The 20,706-nt window shown below is 44.5% G+C and overlaps 3 protein-coding genes across 9 annotated transcripts; 2 read left to right on the top strand and 1 right to left on the bottom strand.

Annotated features, from left to right (window-relative positions):
* The first annotated feature begins 2,543 nt into the window (after positions 1–2,543).
* LOC100216738 (uncharacterized) lies at positions 2,544–10,236 on the top strand. Of its 7 annotated transcripts, none has more exons than XR_002266513.1 (8): positions 2,546–5,709; positions 6,116–6,214; positions 6,310–6,597; positions 7,189–7,905; positions 8,374–8,562; positions 8,735–8,885; positions 9,602–9,680; positions 9,836–10,236. XR_002266513.1 is itself a non-coding variant. In XM_020546876.3 (7 exons), exons 1-6 carry the CDS (start codon positions 2,782–2,784, stop codon positions 8,560–8,562), a joined length of 4,116 nt encoding a protein of 1,371 aa, XP_020402465.1. In that variant the 5' UTR covers positions 2,552–2,781; the 3' UTR covers positions 9,836–10,230. The 7 variants fall into 7 exon arrangements, 2 of the variants coding, with proteins under 2 accessions (XP_020402464.1, XP_020402465.1); XR_004855570.1 differs by lacking the exon at positions 9,602–9,680 and having other exon boundaries at positions 2,552–5,560; positions 5,666–5,709; XR_002266512.2 differs by lacking the exon at positions 9,602–9,680 and having other exon boundaries at positions 2,544–5,709.
* Positions 10,237–10,599: 363 nt separating this feature from the next.
* On the top strand, positions 10,600–12,692 carry LOC118476163 (translation initiation factor IF-2-like). The gene has a single exon (XM_035964358.1). It carries the CDS (start codon positions 11,646–11,648, stop codon positions 12,291–12,293), a length of 648 nt encoding a protein of 215 aa, XP_035820251.1. The 5' UTR covers positions 10,600–11,645; the 3' UTR covers positions 12,294–12,692.
* Positions 12,390–19,526, bottom strand: LOC100383411 (uncharacterized). Its single transcript, NM_001362081.1, has 21 exons — positions 19,395–19,526; positions 18,511–18,630; positions 18,268–18,366; positions 17,924–18,061; positions 17,686–17,820; positions 17,429–17,608; positions 17,125–17,331; positions 16,900–17,019; positions 16,711–16,830; positions 16,497–16,619; positions 16,298–16,402; positions 16,023–16,167; positions 15,027–15,191; positions 14,694–14,932; positions 14,590–14,622; positions 14,223–14,304; positions 13,949–14,109; positions 13,393–13,578; positions 13,104–13,286; positions 12,816–12,988; positions 12,390–12,597 (listed from the first exon to the last, which is right to left on the bottom strand). Exons 1-21 carry the CDS (start codon positions 19,446–19,448, stop codon positions 12,501–12,503), a joined length of 2,865 nt encoding a protein of 954 aa, NP_001349010.1. The 5' UTR covers positions 19,449–19,526; the 3' UTR covers positions 12,390–12,500.
* Between the last annotated feature and the right edge of the window lie 1,180 nt (positions 19,527–20,706).

Raw genomic sequence — 20,706 nt, 5'->3', positions numbered from 1 at the left:
CTTTCAACCACGCAATGCATGGGGGCAGCAGTCTCTGGTATAGAGTAGTACCACTTGCTGTTGTAGTCAATGTTTACCCTTGTTTCAGTTCCAGCATATCTCTGCTAGTCTCTCCTACTCACTGTGTCATTTATGGAAACCTCTATTTCCCCCTCGATTTTCCTTCAACATTCAACCCCTTTCTAACCAAACAAGCCCTAAACACGGAGAGGATGGAAAAGGTATGTTTCCTTGTTCCCAAATGCTTTCTGTTTCTAGCAGATCTGATGCTTGCGCTGTATTCGTCAGTCGGTTCTTACGATTCAGATCTGATATTTTTGGAGTCGGCTCTTATGATTCAGATTTGAAACTTTTGGATTCGTTGGCTCCCTTCAACTGAAAAAAACACATTTTCCTTTCTGAGTTCATCACCACACCTCTAGCAAATGACTTCATTTTTTCATTTTGTTACAGTTAGTGTTCTTTGCTGCTTATTCTGTGGTGTCTGCTAAGGTTTCTTTTGTTTTACTGAAGTTGGTTTCGATTCCATGCTTTTTCTCGAGTTTCTTTATCTCGGGTTTTTTGGTTTCCAATCCCACTCGGTTTTACTCAACATGGTTTGGATTTTCAGTTTTTTCCCTGAAGAAAAAAAGGATGCTCCATGTTCCCTATTGTTCAACCTAATCTCTGGTTCTTGTGCTTTAGATCTTCTAAATCTTCGCCCTTTTTACCCCTCTCCTTTTCTTGGCACATCATTCACATGATACTTTCCTATCGTCCGAATCTGGGTTGGTTTCCACTGCATACTTTTCCTGCAGTTTGCTTATTCGTTGTTTTGGTTTTCCAATCTCATTCTGTGTAACATACATCATTGATGAATTAGACAGTATGTTTATGTGTAACCGTATATAATGTTTGTCTTACAATTCATGATGTTGTATCAATCCCAATCTGTTTTTATTACACACAGTTTTGGGTAAAACAAATCATACAACATTGATAAATTAGATAGTGTGTTTATGTGTGAAACTTAATTAGGATAATCTTATTACTTCTAGCTTGTGTTTAACTCTCTAAATGTCCCTTTTTCTGTCGTCCTTAGAGCAACTCCAACCATAAGCCTTATAGTGTGGCTCTATAATTTAATTTACTACCTGTTCTATTTGTTTTATGGTCCAAATTCAATTGTCAATTCCAATCATGGACCCTAAAATGGCTTACATTTGCAACTACCTCATGTTCCTGTACGCAGCCCTCTCTGTTTCTCTCCCACTTCACGTCATTCCCGCCTAGCTTTTTTCCAATTGCTTCCAGAAAATCGTCGAGCCCTCATTGGCAGCTGCGACCGTGGGGATGGCAGACTTCGATCCATCAAGCACCTAGCAGATCAAGAGGAGGGGAGATGTGAGATAATAGACAAGAGCCTAGCAAATCAAGAGAGGAGCTGGGAGACGAACCACGGGGAAGCAGGATGATGGAGAGAAGGCGAGCGAGATGGAGTAGTTTGTTTAGAAGTGAGCTTATTCCCAACTAATTATGTAACACGAAATGACTGTTGTAACTACTTAGATACAATTTGCTTTAGGTAAACCATGAAAAAAGCCCAACCACGCGCGCGTGGGCGCGCGTAAAGCACTAGTCTAAGAAAAGTACGGATGCAACTCACGCTCACGAGGTGGGAGCGAAGCCAGGAGCCAACCGTTGGAGTTCGTCTCATACATTTTTAGAGTGTTTAGTTTGTAGAATAAAATATGTTAGTTTATCACCACCTTATTCATCATAGTTAGTTAGTACTAATATAGGAAATGAGATCATTCTACCAAATTTGAGGAATAGATCCATGATGGACCACCTTATTTTAGATGGAGTGATCCATCAAATAAAAAACTCCTTTGTTTTTTCTCGGTTGATGGTAAAGTGACACATGAAGAGATTTGCAGCTTAAATTGTAACAACTTCCAAAGCTAACAAGAGGTTTGTTTGGTTTAGTTTTTTTCCTGATGAGCTTTTCTGATAATCTAGTTATAAAGATAATCTGAATATCGCGGGATTACATACGGAATAAGATAAATAGGTCTATAAGGTTTAAGATCTAGAAAATAACGAATTCGCGACGACTTCGTTGACTTTGTACGTTTTTTTAATATCGCGTTGATTTTGTATGGTTTTTACTAAAACAATTCTTATAGAAACAAATTGAAAAGCTAGTTGTTTGGGAGACACAACAGCTTACGGGACGGGGATCAGAATCAGGAAAAAAAAACTGAAACCGACGCATCCAAGGACTTCCAAGTTCCAATCCTGGTACTGCATGCTCCTGCTCCCAGGTACTCCACTACCAAATCCCGGTGAAAAGGACCCGGATTCCCAGCTGATCATGTGATGCACGCGTTCGCAATCAATCCAAAGCCAATCTCGTACTAGTAGTGATCAACATTATATTCCATAGAAATGGACGTATACAGATTCCCTCGAAACAAGCACAGCTCATGGGGCCCACCCTCCCAGAGTCCCAGACTCCCAGTCCCCCACGAAGGCCACGAGGCCACGATTGCCAATTTGCCATACACAAACACAAAAGTCTCCAACCAACAGGAACCAACAAGGACGAGGGCCACGAGGCCACGAGGGCAGAACGAGGAGAAAGCCTGAAGTGGGTGACAGAAGAACGAGGTGAGCGAAGTGGTTGGGAAGAGCTTCCAGACTGATCGAGGGTTTAGGGTTTCTTCTCCCTCCCTTCCTCCACTCCACCCCTCGGCCCTCGCCCCCGTCCCTGGCCCCGTCGCCGCTGCCGACGCTGCCATGGCTGGGGTGGAGGATGAGGACGAGTTCAAGGACGCCTCGGTGGCCGCCGATCCGCCACCTTGCTCGCCGAAGCCCGCCTCCAAGTCCATGACCGCTACCGGCAGCGGCGGTGGCCTCGGGAGGAGGCTGTTCGCTTCCATTCCTCTCCCCGCCACCCTCTCCGCCGCCATCGGCCGCTTCTCCGGCCCCAACCCGCTGGCTACCAATGTGGGCCTCGGGCTCCTACTCGACGCGGGGCCCGCTGCCTCCTCTGACGGCCCCCTTGCCTCCGACGCGGCCTCGGGCGGCAGCAGCCTCCACCTGCCCTCGTTGCCTGCTCTCCAGCGGCAGCACGGGGATGATCAGGTTGCTGGGCGTGGCGCGGGTGAGTGGGAGGAGGAGCTAGGGTTGTTACCGGCCGAGGAAGGGTGGGATACAGCTGAAGACAGTCGGGAGAAGGAGGGTCTTGCTGTTGATGGGCGCTCTGCGAACAGAAATTGTTTCCCGACGCGTGGTCAGGAGGAGGGGGCACAGAGACAGAGACCTGGTGATGAGTTGGGGGCAGCCGTGGCCCAAGACCAGGAGGTGGTGGTGAAGCAACAAGGGGCCACTGAGGATTGTGCTGCTGTGGTGGAAGATGAGAGTAACTACTCTGCGGTAGAGCAATGTGCTGGTGATGAAACAAGGGCAGTCAAGGCTAGTAATGCTGTGGAAATAAATAAGAGGGTGATCGAGCAAGAATGTGCTGGTGGCATACTGGATGAAGCCAAATATGGTGTTTCTTTAGGATTGCAAGAGGAGAATGCCATGGTGGAAGAGCAAGGTGTGGATGTCATTTCTGTACAAAATCAACGTGTGGCGATGGAGCAATGCGCTGGTGATCAGTTGACAACAACCACAGGCGGTAGTGCTGTACAAGAGGTGGTGGTGGAGCAAGAAGGGGACACTGAGTGTTACACTGCTGTGGAAGCTGTAGAACAATGCACCAATCATGGATCAAGAGCAGACAAGGATGGCAATGTTGTGGAAGAGAAGGAGAAGGCGGTGGAGCAAGAAGTTTCTGTTGGTGTACGTGATGCAGCTAAGGATTGTGTTACTGTGGAACCACAAGAGGAGAATGTGGTGGTGGTGGAGCATGGTGAGGATGGCATTTCTGTGCAAGATCAACATAAGGCGGTGGAGCAATGTACTAGTGGTCAACTTAGAACAACCATGGATGATACTGCTGCAGAAGGTCAAAGGGTGGTGGAGCAGGGAGGTGCCATTTTCTATTTGGATGCAACAGCATATGATATTGCTGTTGAAGATCAAGAGAAGGAAATGAAGGAATCTGATGGTGACGAATCAAGATCAACCAGGGATAGAAATCCTGCGGAAGTCAAAGATAAGGAGGTGAACCAAGAAGATGTCGTAGACAGACACAATGTGATCAAGGATGGAAGTGGTGTGGAGTTACTAGAGAATAACATAGTGGCTATAGAGCAAGGTGAGGATGGCATCTCTCTATCAGATGAGGATAATATGGTGGAACTATATACAAGTGATCAACTGAGAGCAACCCTGGATGATCATGCTGCAGCAAATCGAAAGGTGGTGGAGCAAGAAGGTGACATTGTTGAAAGGGTTGTGACCACAGATGGTATTTCTATTGAAGACTATGAGAAGGAAGTAGAGCAATCTACTGGTGACGAATCAAGGTCAACCAAGGGTGTGAACTTTGTGGAAGATAACGAGAATGTGGATCCAGAAGATGTGATCAACTTACAAGGTGTAATCAATGATGACAGTTGTGTGGAGGCACAAGAGGAGGGCATGGTGGTTGCGGAGCAAGGTGGCGATGCCATGCATGCAGGAGATGAGGGTAATGTGGTGGAGCAATGCACCAATGATCAGCTGAGAGCAAACATGGAGGATAATGCTGCAGAATTCCAAGAGTTGGTGGACCAAGAAGGTGCCATTTTTGAAAAGTGTGTGACCGCTGGTGGCACTACTGTTGAAGATCAAGACAAGGAAATGGAGCAATCTGCAGGTGACGAATCAAGAGAAACCGAGGCTGAGAATGCTGTGGAATATAACAAGAAGGTGGATCAAGAAGATACCATTAACAGACAAGGTACAGCTAAGGAAGACAGTGGTGTGGAGCCACAAGAGGAGAACGTTGTGGATCCAGATCAAGGTGTGGATGACTTTTCTGTACTAGATGAGGGTAATGTGGTGGCACAGTGCACCAGTGATCAATTGAGAACAACCATGGAAGATAATGCTGCAGAGATGCAAGAGGTGGTGGAGCAAGAAGGTGCCATTTTTGAAAAGGGTGTGACCTCAGATGGCATTACTGTTGAAGATCAAGACAAGGAAATGGAACAATCTGCAGGCGATGAATCAAGAGTGACCAAGGGTGAGAATGCTGTGAAAGATAAAAAGGTGTATCAAGAAGATGCCATTGACAAACAAGGTGCAGCTGAGGATGGCAGCGGTGTGAAGTCACAAGAGGACAACATGGTGGTTCCAGGTCAATGTACAGATGGCCTTCCTGTACTAGATGAGGGTAATGTGGTGCCACAGTACACAAGTGATCAACTGAGAACAACCACAGATAACAATGCTGCAGTTGATCCAGAGTTGGTGGAGCAAGAAGGTGTTGATAGCATAGTGGGTGCAGCCAAGGTTGGTATTGCTGTGGAAGAATCGCGAGAGGACATCATGGTGGAAAAGCAAGTTGAAGGTGTTCTTTTACAAGATCAAGATGAGGCAGTGGAGCAATGCACCAGTGATCAACTGAGGACAATCACAGATGGTAATGATGTGGAAGATCAAGAGGTGCACAGAGAGAAGGTTGGTCTCTCTGAAGGGTACCCACAGAAGCCTGGTAAACTGAACTGTCGTTTTTACATGTCAACAGGGAGGTGCTCATATGGGTCATCGTGCCACTTCAATCATCCACGGGTAAAATTGGCATTAACTTCTTAACTATGTTGGCTTTTCAATATCAGCCTTCTTTGATATGGTTAATGATATACAATCAACCATATCCTTCCATTTGATCTGTTTTACATGCGTGCATGCATCTTTTCCATCACTATGCATTTTATCCATCTAAATTTGAAGTGCATGCTATAAAGATTTCAGTGCTGACTTGTTGTGTGTGATATGCACTTTAGAAAGTTGTGTTATACTCCCTCCGTTCTTTTCTATTTGTCGCGTTTTAGTTCAAAATGAATTAGTGGACGACAAATATTCGAGAACGGATGTAGTACCTGTTTAGTGTTTTATTTTTCATTTGTGGATCTTATAATTATCTGGCATAATTTAGTCCTTTTTTTCATATTGAAACATGTTTTCGTCACTACAGCTCAAAGCAAAACTAGAAGTTTCAAGTTTCCCTTCCGAACAAAGAAATCATGAAGCTGAATTTCTGGAACTGAACCGTGTTGGCCTCCCCATTAGAGAAGTATGCATTTTCCTTTTTCCTTCTATCCCTCTAAGCTGGTTCATAAACTTATGCTTTGCATTTAAAGCCGCTGCCAAATTTTGTTCTTTCATCAGGGAGCAAGGAAGTGTATCTATTACATGCGTAATGGTACATGCAGATATGGAAAGAAATGTTGTTTTAACCATCCAGAGCAAGTTCTTGATGTTCAACGCCACACTGCAACAGGATGGGATGATACTAACTTGCAATCTTCACCACACTCAAAGAAGTCACCTGAACATAAAACTATGGATGACATATCGTCTGGATCTGAGGTTCTTCCTCCAAACATACTTCGGATGCTTTTACCTCCCCAGAATGTGCCCCCTAGTACAAAAGAAAAGGAAATCAGGATAAAAAAGGTACATCCATACATGCTATGTCTATTTAAATATTGTACATTTATGGAACTGTATATTTGGATATTCATTTCCCCACATCTTGGAATTCTGCAACATATTTTTGAGAAAAGAAACCCTATGTTTATGTTCTTGTAGCATATCTGCTTGTATATGGATGAATGTTTTTCCAATCTTCATTGGGACTGCAATTTTGTGTTTATTCTTTTTGTTTTGTTCCTTTCAGATGTTATCGACCAAATCCGGGGCCATATGACCTCAGAAACCATGATACACTGCTCAGATGTATTTTTATATTGTTGATTGAATAAATATTTGACACTAGTATCTTCCAATATTTGTTGAATCTAGTAGATATTTGAGTTGAACCTTTATGTGAAAAGGCCTTTGAATATCTGATATGACTAACCTGTGGTAGCTGAGCCGAAGTGTTCGAGAATTTTGCATGCTACTATTTGATTTTATTAGACATGCATCCTTTTCATTCAAGTAAAGGGATTTGTTGGTTTTGCAATTTTGGAATTCCACATGTACTTTGTAATCTGTAGTCATGGTAATGCATTCTTAATAACTTTTCTCATTTGCTTCAAGTAGGATCCTGATTGGGCTTCAGCTTCAGATGATTCTGATGGCTGCTGCTCGGCCGATAGTTCAGATGGGCCTTTGTGCAAGCAGGAACATGAGGACTATCCTGAGAGGCCTGAATGCCCTTTCCTTCTTAGATTTGGTAATTGTAAGTTTGCATCATCATGCCAATATTACCACCCAAAAGACAAATTTCCAAGTACCTACCATCCAGAAGACAAATTCCAAAGTCGATACCATCAAAAAGAAAAATCAAGTCGACACCATCCAAAAAAAGAGCCAGCACTATCAGGAGAACTGATGGTTTATCCTGACAGACCTAGTGAACCTGACTGCCCCTTCTATGTGAAAACTGGGTCCTGTAAATTTGGGGCAAACTGTAAGTTTCATCACCCGAAGGATATAACTCCAAACATGCAGGGTCCAGCAAGTCCAAAAAGGTCGGTCGCTGCAAAAGAGCACCACGCAGCAGCTAGAGCGACATTACAAGACCAGATGTACCAGCAACAAAAATTCCCTGAGCGGCCTGGCCAACCAGATTGCCGGTACTACATGCAATTTGGGAAATGTAAATTTCAATCAGCTTGTATATTCAATCATTCAAAAGACATACTTTCAAGTGGGTGGCATCCAGCAGAATGCCCATTCTACATGAAAACTAGGACATGCCAATTTGGATCAGCTTGTGAGTTTTATCACCCAAAAGATCGGTGCTCAGGCAGAGGGGTATGTATTTATTATTGATGGTTACTTCATTCAGTGGTAGTTCTTTTCCTTATCTTCTCTTTAATTAATAGCACCTATTCTAGTCGTTACCTTACTTCTGAAGCACTGGAAAAGGCACAAGTTAGTAACTAACACACCTTTTCAAATTACTTGTGGCATTCCAAGATAGTTGGTTTCGAGCTGCAGTAATTTTGATGATTTGATTATCTGTATGTAGCTAAGAAAGTGTGCATGCTTCATTTTTAAGCATTGTGATCTGTATTTGTTATATAGCCTCAAGGCGTGTTTCTGTTTGGGGTGGGAGATCTCCTCTGCCTCCATTATGTACTTTCTTCTCTTGTTCTAGCGGGTGGCGGCGGCGTGTGTGTGGGGATGTTAGGTGTTCACAAATTTTCACATTGTGATTTCAACTATACGTGGTTTATTGCTTTTTTCTGGTATTTGAACTGTGTAACTGTGTTATTTCAGGGAGTGATTGATGGTACTGACTATGGACATGATTTTGCCACGAAGTCACGGAATGTTCTGCAGGAACTGGCAATATATCCTGAAAGGCCTGATGAACTTGAGTGTTCTCACTACATGAAGCATGGCTACTGTAAATATAAGATGAACTGCAAATTTCATCATCCAAGAGATCGTCTTCCAAAGAAATAGGTATGTACTTGTTTATTTTTTTGGATCAAATGTTCATACAAATATGCCTTACATCCTAGAGGAATGTTTTGTGATGTTCAAATAAATATGATTTGCAGCCTATTGGTTAGGCTATCTCCAGCAGCTTACTCATCCTCATACCCATATTAACTTCACTTTGCAAACATTGCAGTCTACAGTGCAAAACAATATTTTAGGTGGCCATATGAGTGAACGGTTGGACACAATCTTAAGGAAAAAGAAGAAAAAGGCATCTAGCACTCAGTTTATTACTCTCTTAGTGTCCTTTTCTTGGTATAGGTACTGCATTTCCTGTTTACCAGGTACACGAGAATCACACTAGGAGATACCTTTTTGCAATTGCTGGTTAGAATCTCTTCTCTCTTTATGCGCAACATGCATCGGCGGAGCATGGGGATTGGGGGGTGGGGCTAAATTGTTTAGTACAAATTAATGTATAGGATTTTTTTGCTGCTTTAGTCTGTTTTCTTATTATCTTGTCTTACTTAAAATTAGTAGTTGCATGTATCAACCTTGCTTTCCACTTTATTTAGCATATATATGTTATATAATAACTAGAGATGAAGGTGTAACCTAAGAATCTTCGTTGTAATCTCTATCTGGGTCCTTTTAATGTGTTGCTGTTAGCCTGCTGATGTTTAGGCTGTTTTGCTCGCTGGTGGGTCAGAACCCTTTGTTTCTCTAGTTTGCGTGCTGTCCGATTCCACCAGTGGCAACATGAACCAACACTAAGTTTTTGTTATATATACAATTTGATCCAACATTAAGTTTCTGACTTCTGTTTTGCATTTGAATGATCTGAGGGTAGCTGACATTTGCACACCACACAACCTGCTGCAACTAACGCTGAAACTAGATCTCTTATACTGTCCTTTTTTGGGTACTGCATATGCTATTTACCATGCACACAAGAATGTGACAACGGGTTGCCATTGTGGGCCTTCTCTTCTTTTGGGCAACATGATCCAAAATTAACTTGATCACTGTTTTGTGTTGCATTCAAATCACCTGAGGGTAGCTGACGTTTGCACATCGCACAAGCTGCTGCAACTGATCACTGTTCTGTGTTGCAATTTGAATCACCTGAACTCCTGAAGGTAGCTTAACGTTTGCACAGCCGCGGAAGCTGCTGCAATTGACACGTCGGAACTAGCCCGTCACAGCACCGTAGTACATGTCAGCTTTCACTTGTTTTGACCCCTCGTCTCATCTGACAATTATTCCCCTGGTGTTTTGGTTGTTTTGTTTGCAGGACCATTTGCTACAACCACTGTTGTAACTGGCTGTCGTTGATGAGTGGAGCAAGTACTGATGATGGGACAGAAATGCAGGAAGGAAGCCATAGTCTTCCTTTTTTGAAGAGCTCGATTCTACTCATGTCTATGTCGAATTTCTGCCCTAGTGTCGTTAGAGTTCTCGTACCAGATGCGAACTGCCTGGTGGCTTCCCAACTCCCGTTCATTCATATACTACCAAACATTGCTGTGATCTAGATCTAGCCCGATGCGGTGCTAACCTGAGATTGTGGGTTACTGTAGCTCAGTATGCAGCTCAGGTACCTGCACTTGCTCAAGATTGCGATAATGATCAGATTAAAATAGCAGGCCACGCATATTCTGCAACTTGCGACTTTTACATCGTTGTTGAGTCTCCTGGGTTCAGCCTCTTTATTGTTTTTGTTTGTGTGCGTGACCATGTGTGTCGGACTGTCGGTTGTCTCTTGGGTTCAGCCTCCTTTCATTCAGATTCGGGCTCCGTTTGCATGTCACGGCGGCTTTACGACGCTATAGGCATTTGCAGGTAAACTGCTGATTACGCTAGGGTGCTAGGCAGCATAGCCCCAGCAAGATTGTGATCGGCAGCTCCAATTAATCCCGAAGGGGGTCGGCTGCACTCAGCCACCACGAGAGTCATCCAGGGAGTCATCTGCAAAAGGGCCAGACCAGCTCCAAATAGCAGCCCATGGCTACTCTGTCTAGCTAGGGATGACAATTTGACACACTTTTTTTTTTTGAAACGAACCAGACATGAGAGCTGCCGATTATATTAATTAAGAAGTGGTCCGGACCGGACTAAACAACAAACAACATGCGGTTGGATTGAGACATCAACACGCCAACACCATACAACTCAACTCGTCGGTTGGATTAGGACATCAACACGACACCACACTCACCGTCGACATAGAGTGCCCAAACAACACAGGCAGCGGCAACCCCACACGAGAGCACAAAACTGCTAAAGGTCATCGTTATCAAGCAAAGATGCAGAGCATCCAACAACTCCGACTTTCCAAAGCAGCCAACAGGCGAACCAAACAAAAAGCAGATAGACAACCCGAAGCGAAAGGTCTCAACAAGTCATCGTTGCCGGGCTCAGGCACAAAGCAGCTTCGACTTCCAATCTTGACCCTCTGCCCTGCCTCCGGTTTTTGCCCGACCTTCGAAACATTCTGGACCACGAAGAAGGGAGGTTCGCCTCGTGTTATCGTTGCCGAGCCACATCCACTGATGTAGCAGCTCCGACTTCACGTTGCAAAACCCCCACCTCCACTCGCATACCAGGCACCGAGAAGCGAAGCAACAGCCGAAGGCAAAGTCCTGGCCGAGACGAACTTCAGAAGCGACGCCTTCAGGAAGGGAGTGACGTCACTGTGACGCCACCGTCACCTGTCCGTGATGGACCGAGCTTTCACCCAAGGAAGATAGCACTGGGGTGTGACGCCCTTAACAGGGGAAGCGACGCCCATGGGCGTCACCGTCGCCGAGACTTTCGCCCAAGAGCCCCCAGCACAACGTCTGGCCGAAACCTCGAGACACAGCAAGCTGCCTCCGCCGTCGCCGGTACCCCGACGTACCACACAAATGATGAAGATTTTGGGCCTGCCGCCACCACCACCCTGCGCTAGCCCGATCGACTAGCCGATGCTGCCCCAGACGAGAGGAGGTCCCGCCACTGCAATTCCGGCCGACTGCGCAGGCCTGCCGGCGCACCAACGCCGACCTCCACCCCGGCTCATGCGCTAGCCCGGGACCAGCCTGCCGCCGCCTCCGACGGATGGCATGCGGAGGCCGCCAACCTCGCGCGCCAGATCCAGCCTTCCGCGCGCCAACGCCGCTCCCCCTGGGGGCGCCAGATCCAGCCCTCCGCGCATCAGGTACGCGAGCACACAGTCCAGGCACACCTCCAACCCCCGAGCAGCAGCGATTGCCGTCGCGGCACGCAGGCGCCGCCACCGGGCTAGCCTCGCGGGCGCGCACCCAGCCACAGGCCCGTTGCCTGAGTGGGCGGACGCCGCCACCGTGGGTTGGACGCACGACAAGGCAGCAAGCACCCGCCCGACGCCTTCACCCCTAGCCGTGCGAGCAACCCACCAGCTAGCTCCGGCGGCGGCAAGGCAAAGAGATGGGGAGGGAGGGGAGTTGGCAGCCACCCGAGTCGCGAGGGGGCGAAGCCGGGGCCGACCACGCCGACGAGCAACTCACGGTGACCTTGGCGGCTGTGCCCGCCCAGATCCACCAGAGGGAGACGGAGATGCCCCGCCGCCGCCCTCCCCGCAAGCAGCCGAACCTTCCGGCGGCCAGCTCAGGCAGCGGCGCGGCAGGGAGAGGCCCACGAAGGGGCGGCGGCGGCTACTAGGGATTATGGGGAGCGTCCGAGTCGCCCGACGCGGGGCAACCAGGACGCGGGGAGATGACACACGGATTTGATATCCGTCGGATATCTGATTTATGATCCGTGACCTATGTTGCTTGAAACCGGCGTAACACAATAACATCGCAAGGAGCACGCGAAGACAACCGACGGCACCAACTACCAGTTCTCATGATGTGTTATGGTATATGGCAAATACAAACAAGCAGGCGACTGCCACCTGCCAGAACTAGATATACATGTATGTACTTAATCCAGGGTCATCAGACTGTGTACGACTGCTGGATGGTGTCGATGTCTAGGCCCTTGAGCTTCACAACCGACTCCACATGCCCCTTCAGCGTGTGAAGCTCCCTCAGCCTGCAAAGGAACATCAACGAGCCTATGGTTAGCTTACATCGACACTATACACCTGATTGATTTATGTTGACAAAGAACTGGATGCTGTTTTTTTTTATCTCAGTTCTCAGCTGATTATAGATATCCCAAAGCATATGGAGAGATCATGGGAAACGCTGACATCGGTGCCCTTTCTTTCCCCTCAAGCGATACCATCTCCACGGACTTCAACATCTTACCTTGCAATCTCGGCCCTCCGTTTGGCCTCTTCGGCCATCTGATTCAGCTCGTTCACCCTGTCAGGGAACAGCTTGGCATCCGGTGGCTGCAGCCCGTGGAGCGTCCTCTGCGCGTGTGCCCACTTGAGCGCCCTCTCCTCCTTCCCGAAGTCCTTCTTCCTTGTAAACGCAATCTGCAAAACCCCGGCGATTAGCGACACACCGACCGCGCGTGCATGGAATTCACTCAAACAGGTGCTGTGCTGTGCTTTGCTGTGCATGACAAAACGAGCAGTTTATATTGATCACCCTTTGCTCAATGACAAGATCCCACGCTTTGCCACTCAGAGCGTATCGGATGAGGAACTTGAGGAGGTCGAGCGGGAAGTAGAAGACGAGGTTGTAGAGCCACACCACACCAGCCCAGCCCCATCCAATGCCTTCGATCGAAGTGAACCCCCAGTCCGCGTATACAGCTACCAGTGTAGCTATCTGCATTCAGAGAGAATCGAAGAGCTCGGTCAACGGGACCTATTCCTTTAACTGAATTTTTTTTATTGAGGGTCACAGTTACAGAGCAAAAGTTCAGAGAGCATACCAGCTGCGCGACCAGGAAGGCAAACACTAGTAGAAAGCCCGGGCGCTCAGCGAATGACCAGCTGCGAGACCTCGTCACGAAGATGAGAGCTTGGCTGATGGTGCTAACTTGGAGATATACGGCAGAGGCGAGTTTCTGGTAATCATCTTGAGCTGTCTTCTCAAGGCTTTCAACGTGGAAGATCCTCTAAAAACACCATTGAACAGTAGGATCGGAGTCAGTTGTATGTCTCAGAACCAGCCACGAAACTCGATGCTGCACTACTAGCTTCATAGGCCGTTTTGTTATCAAAACGTTCAATGGAGATTGTTAAGGGGCCGTTCGTTTCTTCCGGAATGGAGGCATGGAACAATTCCTAGCCGGTTTGTTTCTCTAATTTATATAAGTTTTGATTAGCTGGAATAATTCCTGGTCCATTCCTGTGGTCCATTTCTGGACAAACGAACAAGGCTTAAGTCATACAGACGCGGGCGGTCGTGCGCCGAGAAGGGTTGAAGTTTTAATAAAAGAGATTCGAATAGAAGTTAGAACAGAAAAAAAGTTTTATGATCCTTACAGGGAAAAAGTTTGTCTTATATGCAGCCCAGAAGAAGATGACAGTCATCACTGCCAGGTATCCACCAAGCACAATTCCAGTTGTGAAAATCTCGGCCAGCTTCCAGCTGTCCGGTAGAGGCGAAGGCTTCACTCGATCCTTCGATATGGTCATTATGGTACCTGTTGATACCAGAAAATGGTTGGGGCGAAAATGAAAAATGATGTTTACCTCTATCCACCATCATATTGTGACAGACAACACATGGATGAAAGGAAACAAGAAAGGGATGTACCGTCATTTAGAATTGCAATAATAAGTACCATAAATGGTGGGAAATCGAACTCCCATATGAGGGCAAGTAGCATAAATCCTAGCTGTTAAACATTGAGCAACCAAATGTGTTAATTCCAGATTATTCACAAAATTTCAAGGATCAAGACGAATCTAATTAAATATGTGGTTCTAATTAATTTGCTGCATAACATAAACAGCTAAACCCGATTAAAAAATTAACAACCAAAATAAGTACTCAAATAAATGCACAAACATATTTCACACAAGTATGCAACAGAAAGATACACAACCACTGTAGCCAAAGGAGGCCAATATAATAAAGTTGCACAACTTCTAGTTCTAAAGCACAAGCCAAGAAAACATACCACAATACGTATTGTAATGGAAACAGCATAGATCTGCAAAGGTGAAGGTGGATCAGAAAAAAATAACTATTTTTTGAAAAAAAGCAGGTTTCCTTCTGACATACAGTGTAGTTCTTCATCCTCTGGAAAATCGCCCGGCTGGTAAGAACGGCACTAATTATCACACTCAAGCCAGGTTCTGTCAGGACAATGTCAGAAGCACTCCTGGCTGCATCAGTGGCATCAGCAACTGCTATACCAATATCAGCTTTCTTTAGGGCAGGGGCATCATTTACTCCATCGCCAGTCATTCCACAAATGTGTTTTCGTGCTTGCAGACGTTTTACAATCTCATATTTGTGCTCTGAGAAAAGGGGAAAATACTTAATCTGTCATCATGTTTTTTTCTGCTATCTACCCTTTGGATTTTTTTCGTCTGCTACTGATTTGAAACATACCAGGGAATACGCCAGCAAAACCATCCGCTTTCTCAATTAAATCGTCAACAGGTAAAACAGCAATAGACTCATCCTTATTCTGTCCCAGCAAAGCAGAGGAAGGGTACATGTTAGTACCCATGCCTAAGCGACGTCCTGTTTCCTTCCCAATTGCTAGCTGATCACCTGGAAAAAAGAAGATCTACATCAGATGGCTGGACAAGATTATATCAAGAATAAAGAATCAACGTATATCTAATGAAACATCTAGTATACTACAGCTAATTTTAGTGTTACAATTCCCTATTCACAGCATAACTAACGGAGAGAAGTTTCTTCGAAAACATAACTGACAATGAGAAGCGTTTTACACATAGTATCAGCATGTAATCACATGATTATGCAATTAAGAAAACTATTCAGTGCAACCACCTATTTCGCAAAATTGAGGGAAACCCCCAAAAAATCTAAAAAGTTCTAAATCACACATTACAAAGTTTCTCCGCACTCATGTAAGATCACTTAGTCTACATATGCGATTTTCCTTTTCAGAATTTTTAGAAGCTATACATGTTCTTTTTCTGAAGGAGTTTTTCATAAATTCAGAGAGATGATGTCCACCGAACAAACACATCTGGGACTTCTCTACTAGTAAGCTTTAGAATCTAAACAGTAAAACCTTTCACAAACCACTCTGATGATATGATATTGGCATAAGTTTGCCAAAGAAAACCTAGATACGCACACAGCCTTGATTCAGAAAGTAGGGACATAGCAAAACAAAATGATGCATGCTATAATGTCCCAATACTGTACCGAATACAGAAGACTAGTGGATCATTTCATTTTTCTCGTAATTAAACTACATTAGGACCATGTTTTCTCATCGATAAATTGCAGTCATGTAGACCTGTGGTGTCTGTTCTGGTAGATCTGGATCTTTATGCCTAGATCATCTTTGCAGAACAAATGGATCTAGACCACCCTCTGTGGATTGTCTGAGAATTGGGGGTGTACCTGTGATCATTTTTACACTAACACCAAGGTTCAATGCCCTTCGTATTGTTTCTGCACTGTCATGCCTTGGAGGATCAAAGAGTGGCATAAGAGCAACAAAATGCCATGGCCCACCGGGACTCTCTTTCCTTCCATCTGGCACTACCTGCATGAATAAGAGAACCACCATCATCAAAACGATAAAATGATTATTAATTACTACCTAATCTACAGTTAGCTTATAATCTGCAATGTTTAAGCATACTCTGAATGACTATCCTTCTAAGTTCACCCACCTGATACGCTACAGCAAGTGATCTAAGTCCACGCTCAGCAAACTTGTCAATTACAGCATGAACTCTTCGTTCTATCTCCAACTTATTGTAGACGAGGTTGAGAATCTGCATACCATTTTGTTGATCAATAAGATATTGATGTCAACAGAAAAACCATGTAATGCTTTTGAAGCCATGTTGCAATCCATTTTCTTAATACCTGCTCTGGCGCACCTTTACTAACACGGTACATCTTCCCATCACTATCAATGTATGTCAAGGCAGTTCTTTTGTCGGTAGGATTAAATGGAAGGAAATGAACCTCTTGAATACCAGCACGGGCCTGTGGGAAATATTGTTAGATGTTCATATCACCAAACAAACAAGACAGGTATAGGTATTCCTATTCCATCTCTATTCAAAAAGTATTATACCTCTTTTGGATCAGCTAGCATGCCAACTATAGCAGTATCAATAGCATCTTGATTTTCTATTCGGGAGGCTCTAGCAGCCATCAGAATTACTTGGTCTTGAGTCACTTCCCTTTCAAAAACCTGAACCAAGCATATATAAGTGTTTTAAGGTCAGATTTAAAGGACCAATGATGGTTGTTCAAGTCTAACCTCAATGAGGTTCTTGTCCACTGTGAGTTTATTCAGAGTCAGAGTTCCAGTTTTGTCACTACAAAGTACATCCATACCAGCCATCTCTTCAATTGCAGTCATTCTTTTTGTTATAGCTCCCTGCAGGAAAAAAAACAAGATGCAATTAAGTATATAATATAGAAGTTTTTGGGCCTTCTGTCCTGGTCATCACTTGGTTAACACTGTCATCAAAGAGATGCAAACCTGTTGAGCCAAGCGATGGGACCCAATTGCCATGGTCACAGACAAAACTGTAGGCATTGCTATGGGAATGCCTCCAATAAGTAGCACCAAAAGATTGTCAATCCCAGGACGATACGCCCTATGCTGGATAGGGTACATGACAATTATCTCAACAAACATCCCCACAGCAATTGAACAAATACAAAAGTTCCCAATGGCTGTCAATACCTGCATCAATCATCACATGATAATTAACACAATAATTTAGTGATGATTCAAACAGATAACATCAGGCATGAGTGTATATGAGAAATTTTAATCGTGCCTTCTGGAAATGGCCAACTTGATTCGTGGAGTCAACAAGATGCGCAGCCTTCCCAAAGAAAGTGTGGACACCAGTTGCTATCACAACAGCCTCAATTTCACCCTGCTTGACAGTCGAACCAGAGTAGGCACCATCACCAGGACCTTTGGTGACTGGCAACGATTCTCCAGTTAGCGAAGACTACAATAAGAGACGAGACAAAAAATGTGAGATCAAGAGATAAAGTGTGAAAGTGACTAAATGTCAGGCATAAGGACCTGATCGATCTTCAAGGGATCTCCATCAAGGAGCCGAGCATCTGCAGGGATGATATCTCCAAGTTTAATGCTGATTACATCCCCAGGCACAAGGACGGCTGCCTCTTCCTCGGCCCAACGGCCATCACGAAGCACCTAGCCACCAGCAAGAAACATCGGTTCCAATTTCAAATAGGCACTGCAAAGATGATGCATGGAAAATACAGTGAAATGTAAGACTAAATGGATAATTAAGGACCTTGGCTTTCGGCGCAAGGCGGGCCATAAGCGCAGCAGCAGCATTCCCAGCATTATTTTCCTCTATGAAACTGATAGTTGAGTTGATAAGCAGCAGTGTGATGATACCAACGAAATCCTGCCAGTCTGGTGGCTTTCCCTGATGACAGCGAATATATCATCGCCAGTCACTAAAAACAAAAGGCAATAACAAACTTATGGCTTGTTTGTTTTGCTCTCAATCCATGTGGATTGAGTGGTTTTAAAATCCCAAACAAGTCAAAATCTTTTATATTTTTTTTTCAATCTCATCCAATCCACGTGAGATAGAAAGACCTTAATTGGATTTTTAACAATATTTCTTACCCCACCATTGGCCAGTGCGATGGCCATGATAGCTGCAGCCTCCATGACCCATGACAGTGGGTTCCACATGAATCCCAGAAACTTGAGAAATTTGCTCTCCTGCAGCCATGGCCAGTTTAACTGAATGTGACATATGAAGCAGCTACATAGAGAAGTGAATAATCATGCTAATCACTCCGACAATCTGGAAGAACAGAATCTTTCCCAAGAAGACCGAATGCAAAGGGACTAGAAAAACCTGACCTCCTTCTCTTCGAGCTTGTTGGGGCCAAATAATTGCAGGCGTTGCTGCGCCTGCTCGGAAGTGAGCCCCCCACGACTGCATCTCAGATTCTCAAAAACTTCCTCAAGTGGGATGTTCTCCTACAAAATAATTGTAATAAAACGAACAAATTCTGTTATCTGGGGAAAAGGGCAGACAATTTGATCACCATGACGCACATCAAAATAAACGAGAGAAACTATAATGCTAAGTGCCCATTTGCAACCCGCTATTGCTACCAACCAAACCAAGGGTCCAAGGTACGATTGCCGATAGAACAAAACTTGCATGCAGATTATTTAACCAAATAGAAAAATGGGATGACGGAAATAATTAAGCAAGATGGTAGATGCCATTGCCAACAATCATCAAGCAAAGGGATATCATGATCAGAAGAGAGTAGAAAAGAAAGATGCTAACTTATTCATAGAAGCAAAAGGATGTCAAGATCAGAATGTGTGGCAAGAACATGGAAAAGAGCAATAAAGAACCTTATTACAGGGTCGTCACCTAGAATTCTGATAATGATATTCACATATACTTCCTCCTTATTTATTTGTGGTAGTTTAGTTCAAAAATAAACTAGCGAGCGGTAAATAGAAAAGAACGGAGGTAGAAATCATCCCGATTCTGCCTCCCAGCGCACCAGCAGAACAAGGACTAGCAACCCAAGCCTCTTACATTTCCATGCAACCCATGAGTAAGCAACGAAGTACTAACGCAGGAATCCGAGAACATAGTATAACAGAAGGATTGTACACCAACGCAATAACCAAGAAATCCAAGAACCAGCAAATATGCCCAACGGCAGCGTTGTCCCACCAAGAACCGTCCCAACCCCAACAAGAGGAAGGCCAGCAGTTACCAAGTCGACGGCCTCCTTGAGGACGGCGTCCAGGGTCCCCTCATTGTCGGCCATGGAGACACCCCTCTGATCTGATGATCTCCCCCGCACCACTGCACCAGCAACTCCCTCTGACGGTCTGACCTCTGCACTGTGCTCGGTAGCTCCCCCAGTCCCCCTTAAAAGCCACAGAAGATCCTGTTGCAGCGTAAAACCACTTTTCTCCAACCTGATTCTTGCTTTTACCTACTCGTACCCTCTTGCACATTCCCTTATTAATTTCATTTTTTTTTCTCAAACTCCAATTCTTGTTGCTTTCTTCCGCCTTCTTCTCTTCTTCTCCTCGAGCTGTCTCTTGCGCGCCGCGTGGAAACCCCACTCTCTAGTCTCTACCCCAGCCGCTATCCGCCGCTCCAGAGGTTTCGTGACTTTCGTCAGTCGTCACTCACACTGTGCACCGAAAACCGCTCCGTTTACAATGCTCTGGAATCCCGCATAAAAGTATATAATATGCTACCAAGATTATCTCACACCACGATAGAAAATACTAGCTAAATAGCTTGTTAAGCTAAATTTTAGCTACTTAATAGTAAAATAGTTCTACAACAGATTAACTATTTAACTTATCAATCTATCCGGCTCTCTAAATTAACTTATTCACTAACCAAACTTGGCTAACAAATCTCACTATCCAAACAAACTTGTATGTTGAAGAGTCTGTTCGAATAAAATATTATATAAATTTTATAGAGAGATAAATAAAAAGTTAAATAGAAAGTCTAAATAAAGAGTATCTTAGAGATAATCTTAGTCATTCAGTTATATAAATTGTTTAAACAAAAGAAGGAAAAACAAAACCAAAAGAAGAAAAATATGTTGCTGTTGCCCTACTTAGAGATGGGGTCGGTTCCGAACTTTTGATCGCACCTGTGAAAAACCGCATAGGATCAAATTAATCCAAACTTTTAAGTTTTGAGTCATACGTAGATCTCTACTATACTTAAAACACCAGTTTTAACGGTCATCTTTTCATAAAAAACTCGCTAAATTAACTCAGCATAAAATATTAAAAACGGTGCAGGAGGTGGGTTATGTTAATCTCTACTATACTTAAAACACCAGTTTCAACTGTCATCTTTTTACAAAAAACTCCCTACATTTCTTCTAAATTAACTCAGCGTAAAATGTTAAAAACGGTATAGGGGTGGGTTATGTTAAAAAGCGATGCAAGAGTTAGGGTTTGAACTCACACCTTGATGGAAGAAGGGTGGAAGACACTAGACAAAGTTGTCTAACCAGTAGAACATTATGCTCAGGTGTTTATAATAATGAA

This window comes from Zea mays, chromosome 1, assembly GCF_902167145.1.
Source record: "Zea mays cultivar B73 chromosome 1, Zm-B73-REFERENCE-NAM-5.0, whole genome shotgun sequence".
NCBI lineage: Eukaryota > Viridiplantae > Streptophyta > Magnoliopsida > Poales > Poaceae > Zea > Zea mays.
This window is presented reverse-complemented; position numbering and strand designations above follow the sequence as displayed.

Excerpts from the sequence above, each read along its gene's own strand:
- LOC118476163 (XM_035964358.1), top strand. The coding sequence starts at position 11,646 with ATGCGGAGGCCGCCAACCTCGCGCGCCAGATCCAGCCTTCCGCGCGCC.
- LOC100216738 (XM_020546875.3), top strand. The coding sequence starts at position 2,782 with ATGGCTGGGGTGGAGGATGAGGACGAGTTCAAGGACGCCTCGGTGGCC. Across the intron at positions 6,215-6,309 it reads TTGGCCTCCCCATTAGAGAA|GGAGCAAGGAAGTGTATCTA; the intron begins GTATGCATTTTC and ends TTCTTTCATCAG. Across the intron at positions 7,906-8,373 it reads ATCGGTGCTCAGGCAGAGGG|GGAGTGATTGATGGTACTGA; the intron begins GTATGTATTTAT and ends GTGTTATTTCAG.
- LOC100383411 (NM_001362081.1), bottom strand. The coding sequence starts at position 19,448 with ATGGCCGACAATGAGGGGACCCTGGACGCCGTCCTCAAGGAGGCCGTC. Across the intron at positions 13,579-13,948 it reads ATAAGACAAACTTTTTCCCT|AGGATCTTCCACGTTGAAAG; the intron begins GTAAGGATCATA and ends TGGTGTTTTTAG. Across the intron at positions 12,598-12,815 it reads CGGAGGGCCGAGATTGCAAG|GCTGAGGGAGCTTCACACGC; the intron begins GTAAGATGTTGA and ends GTTCCTTTGCAG.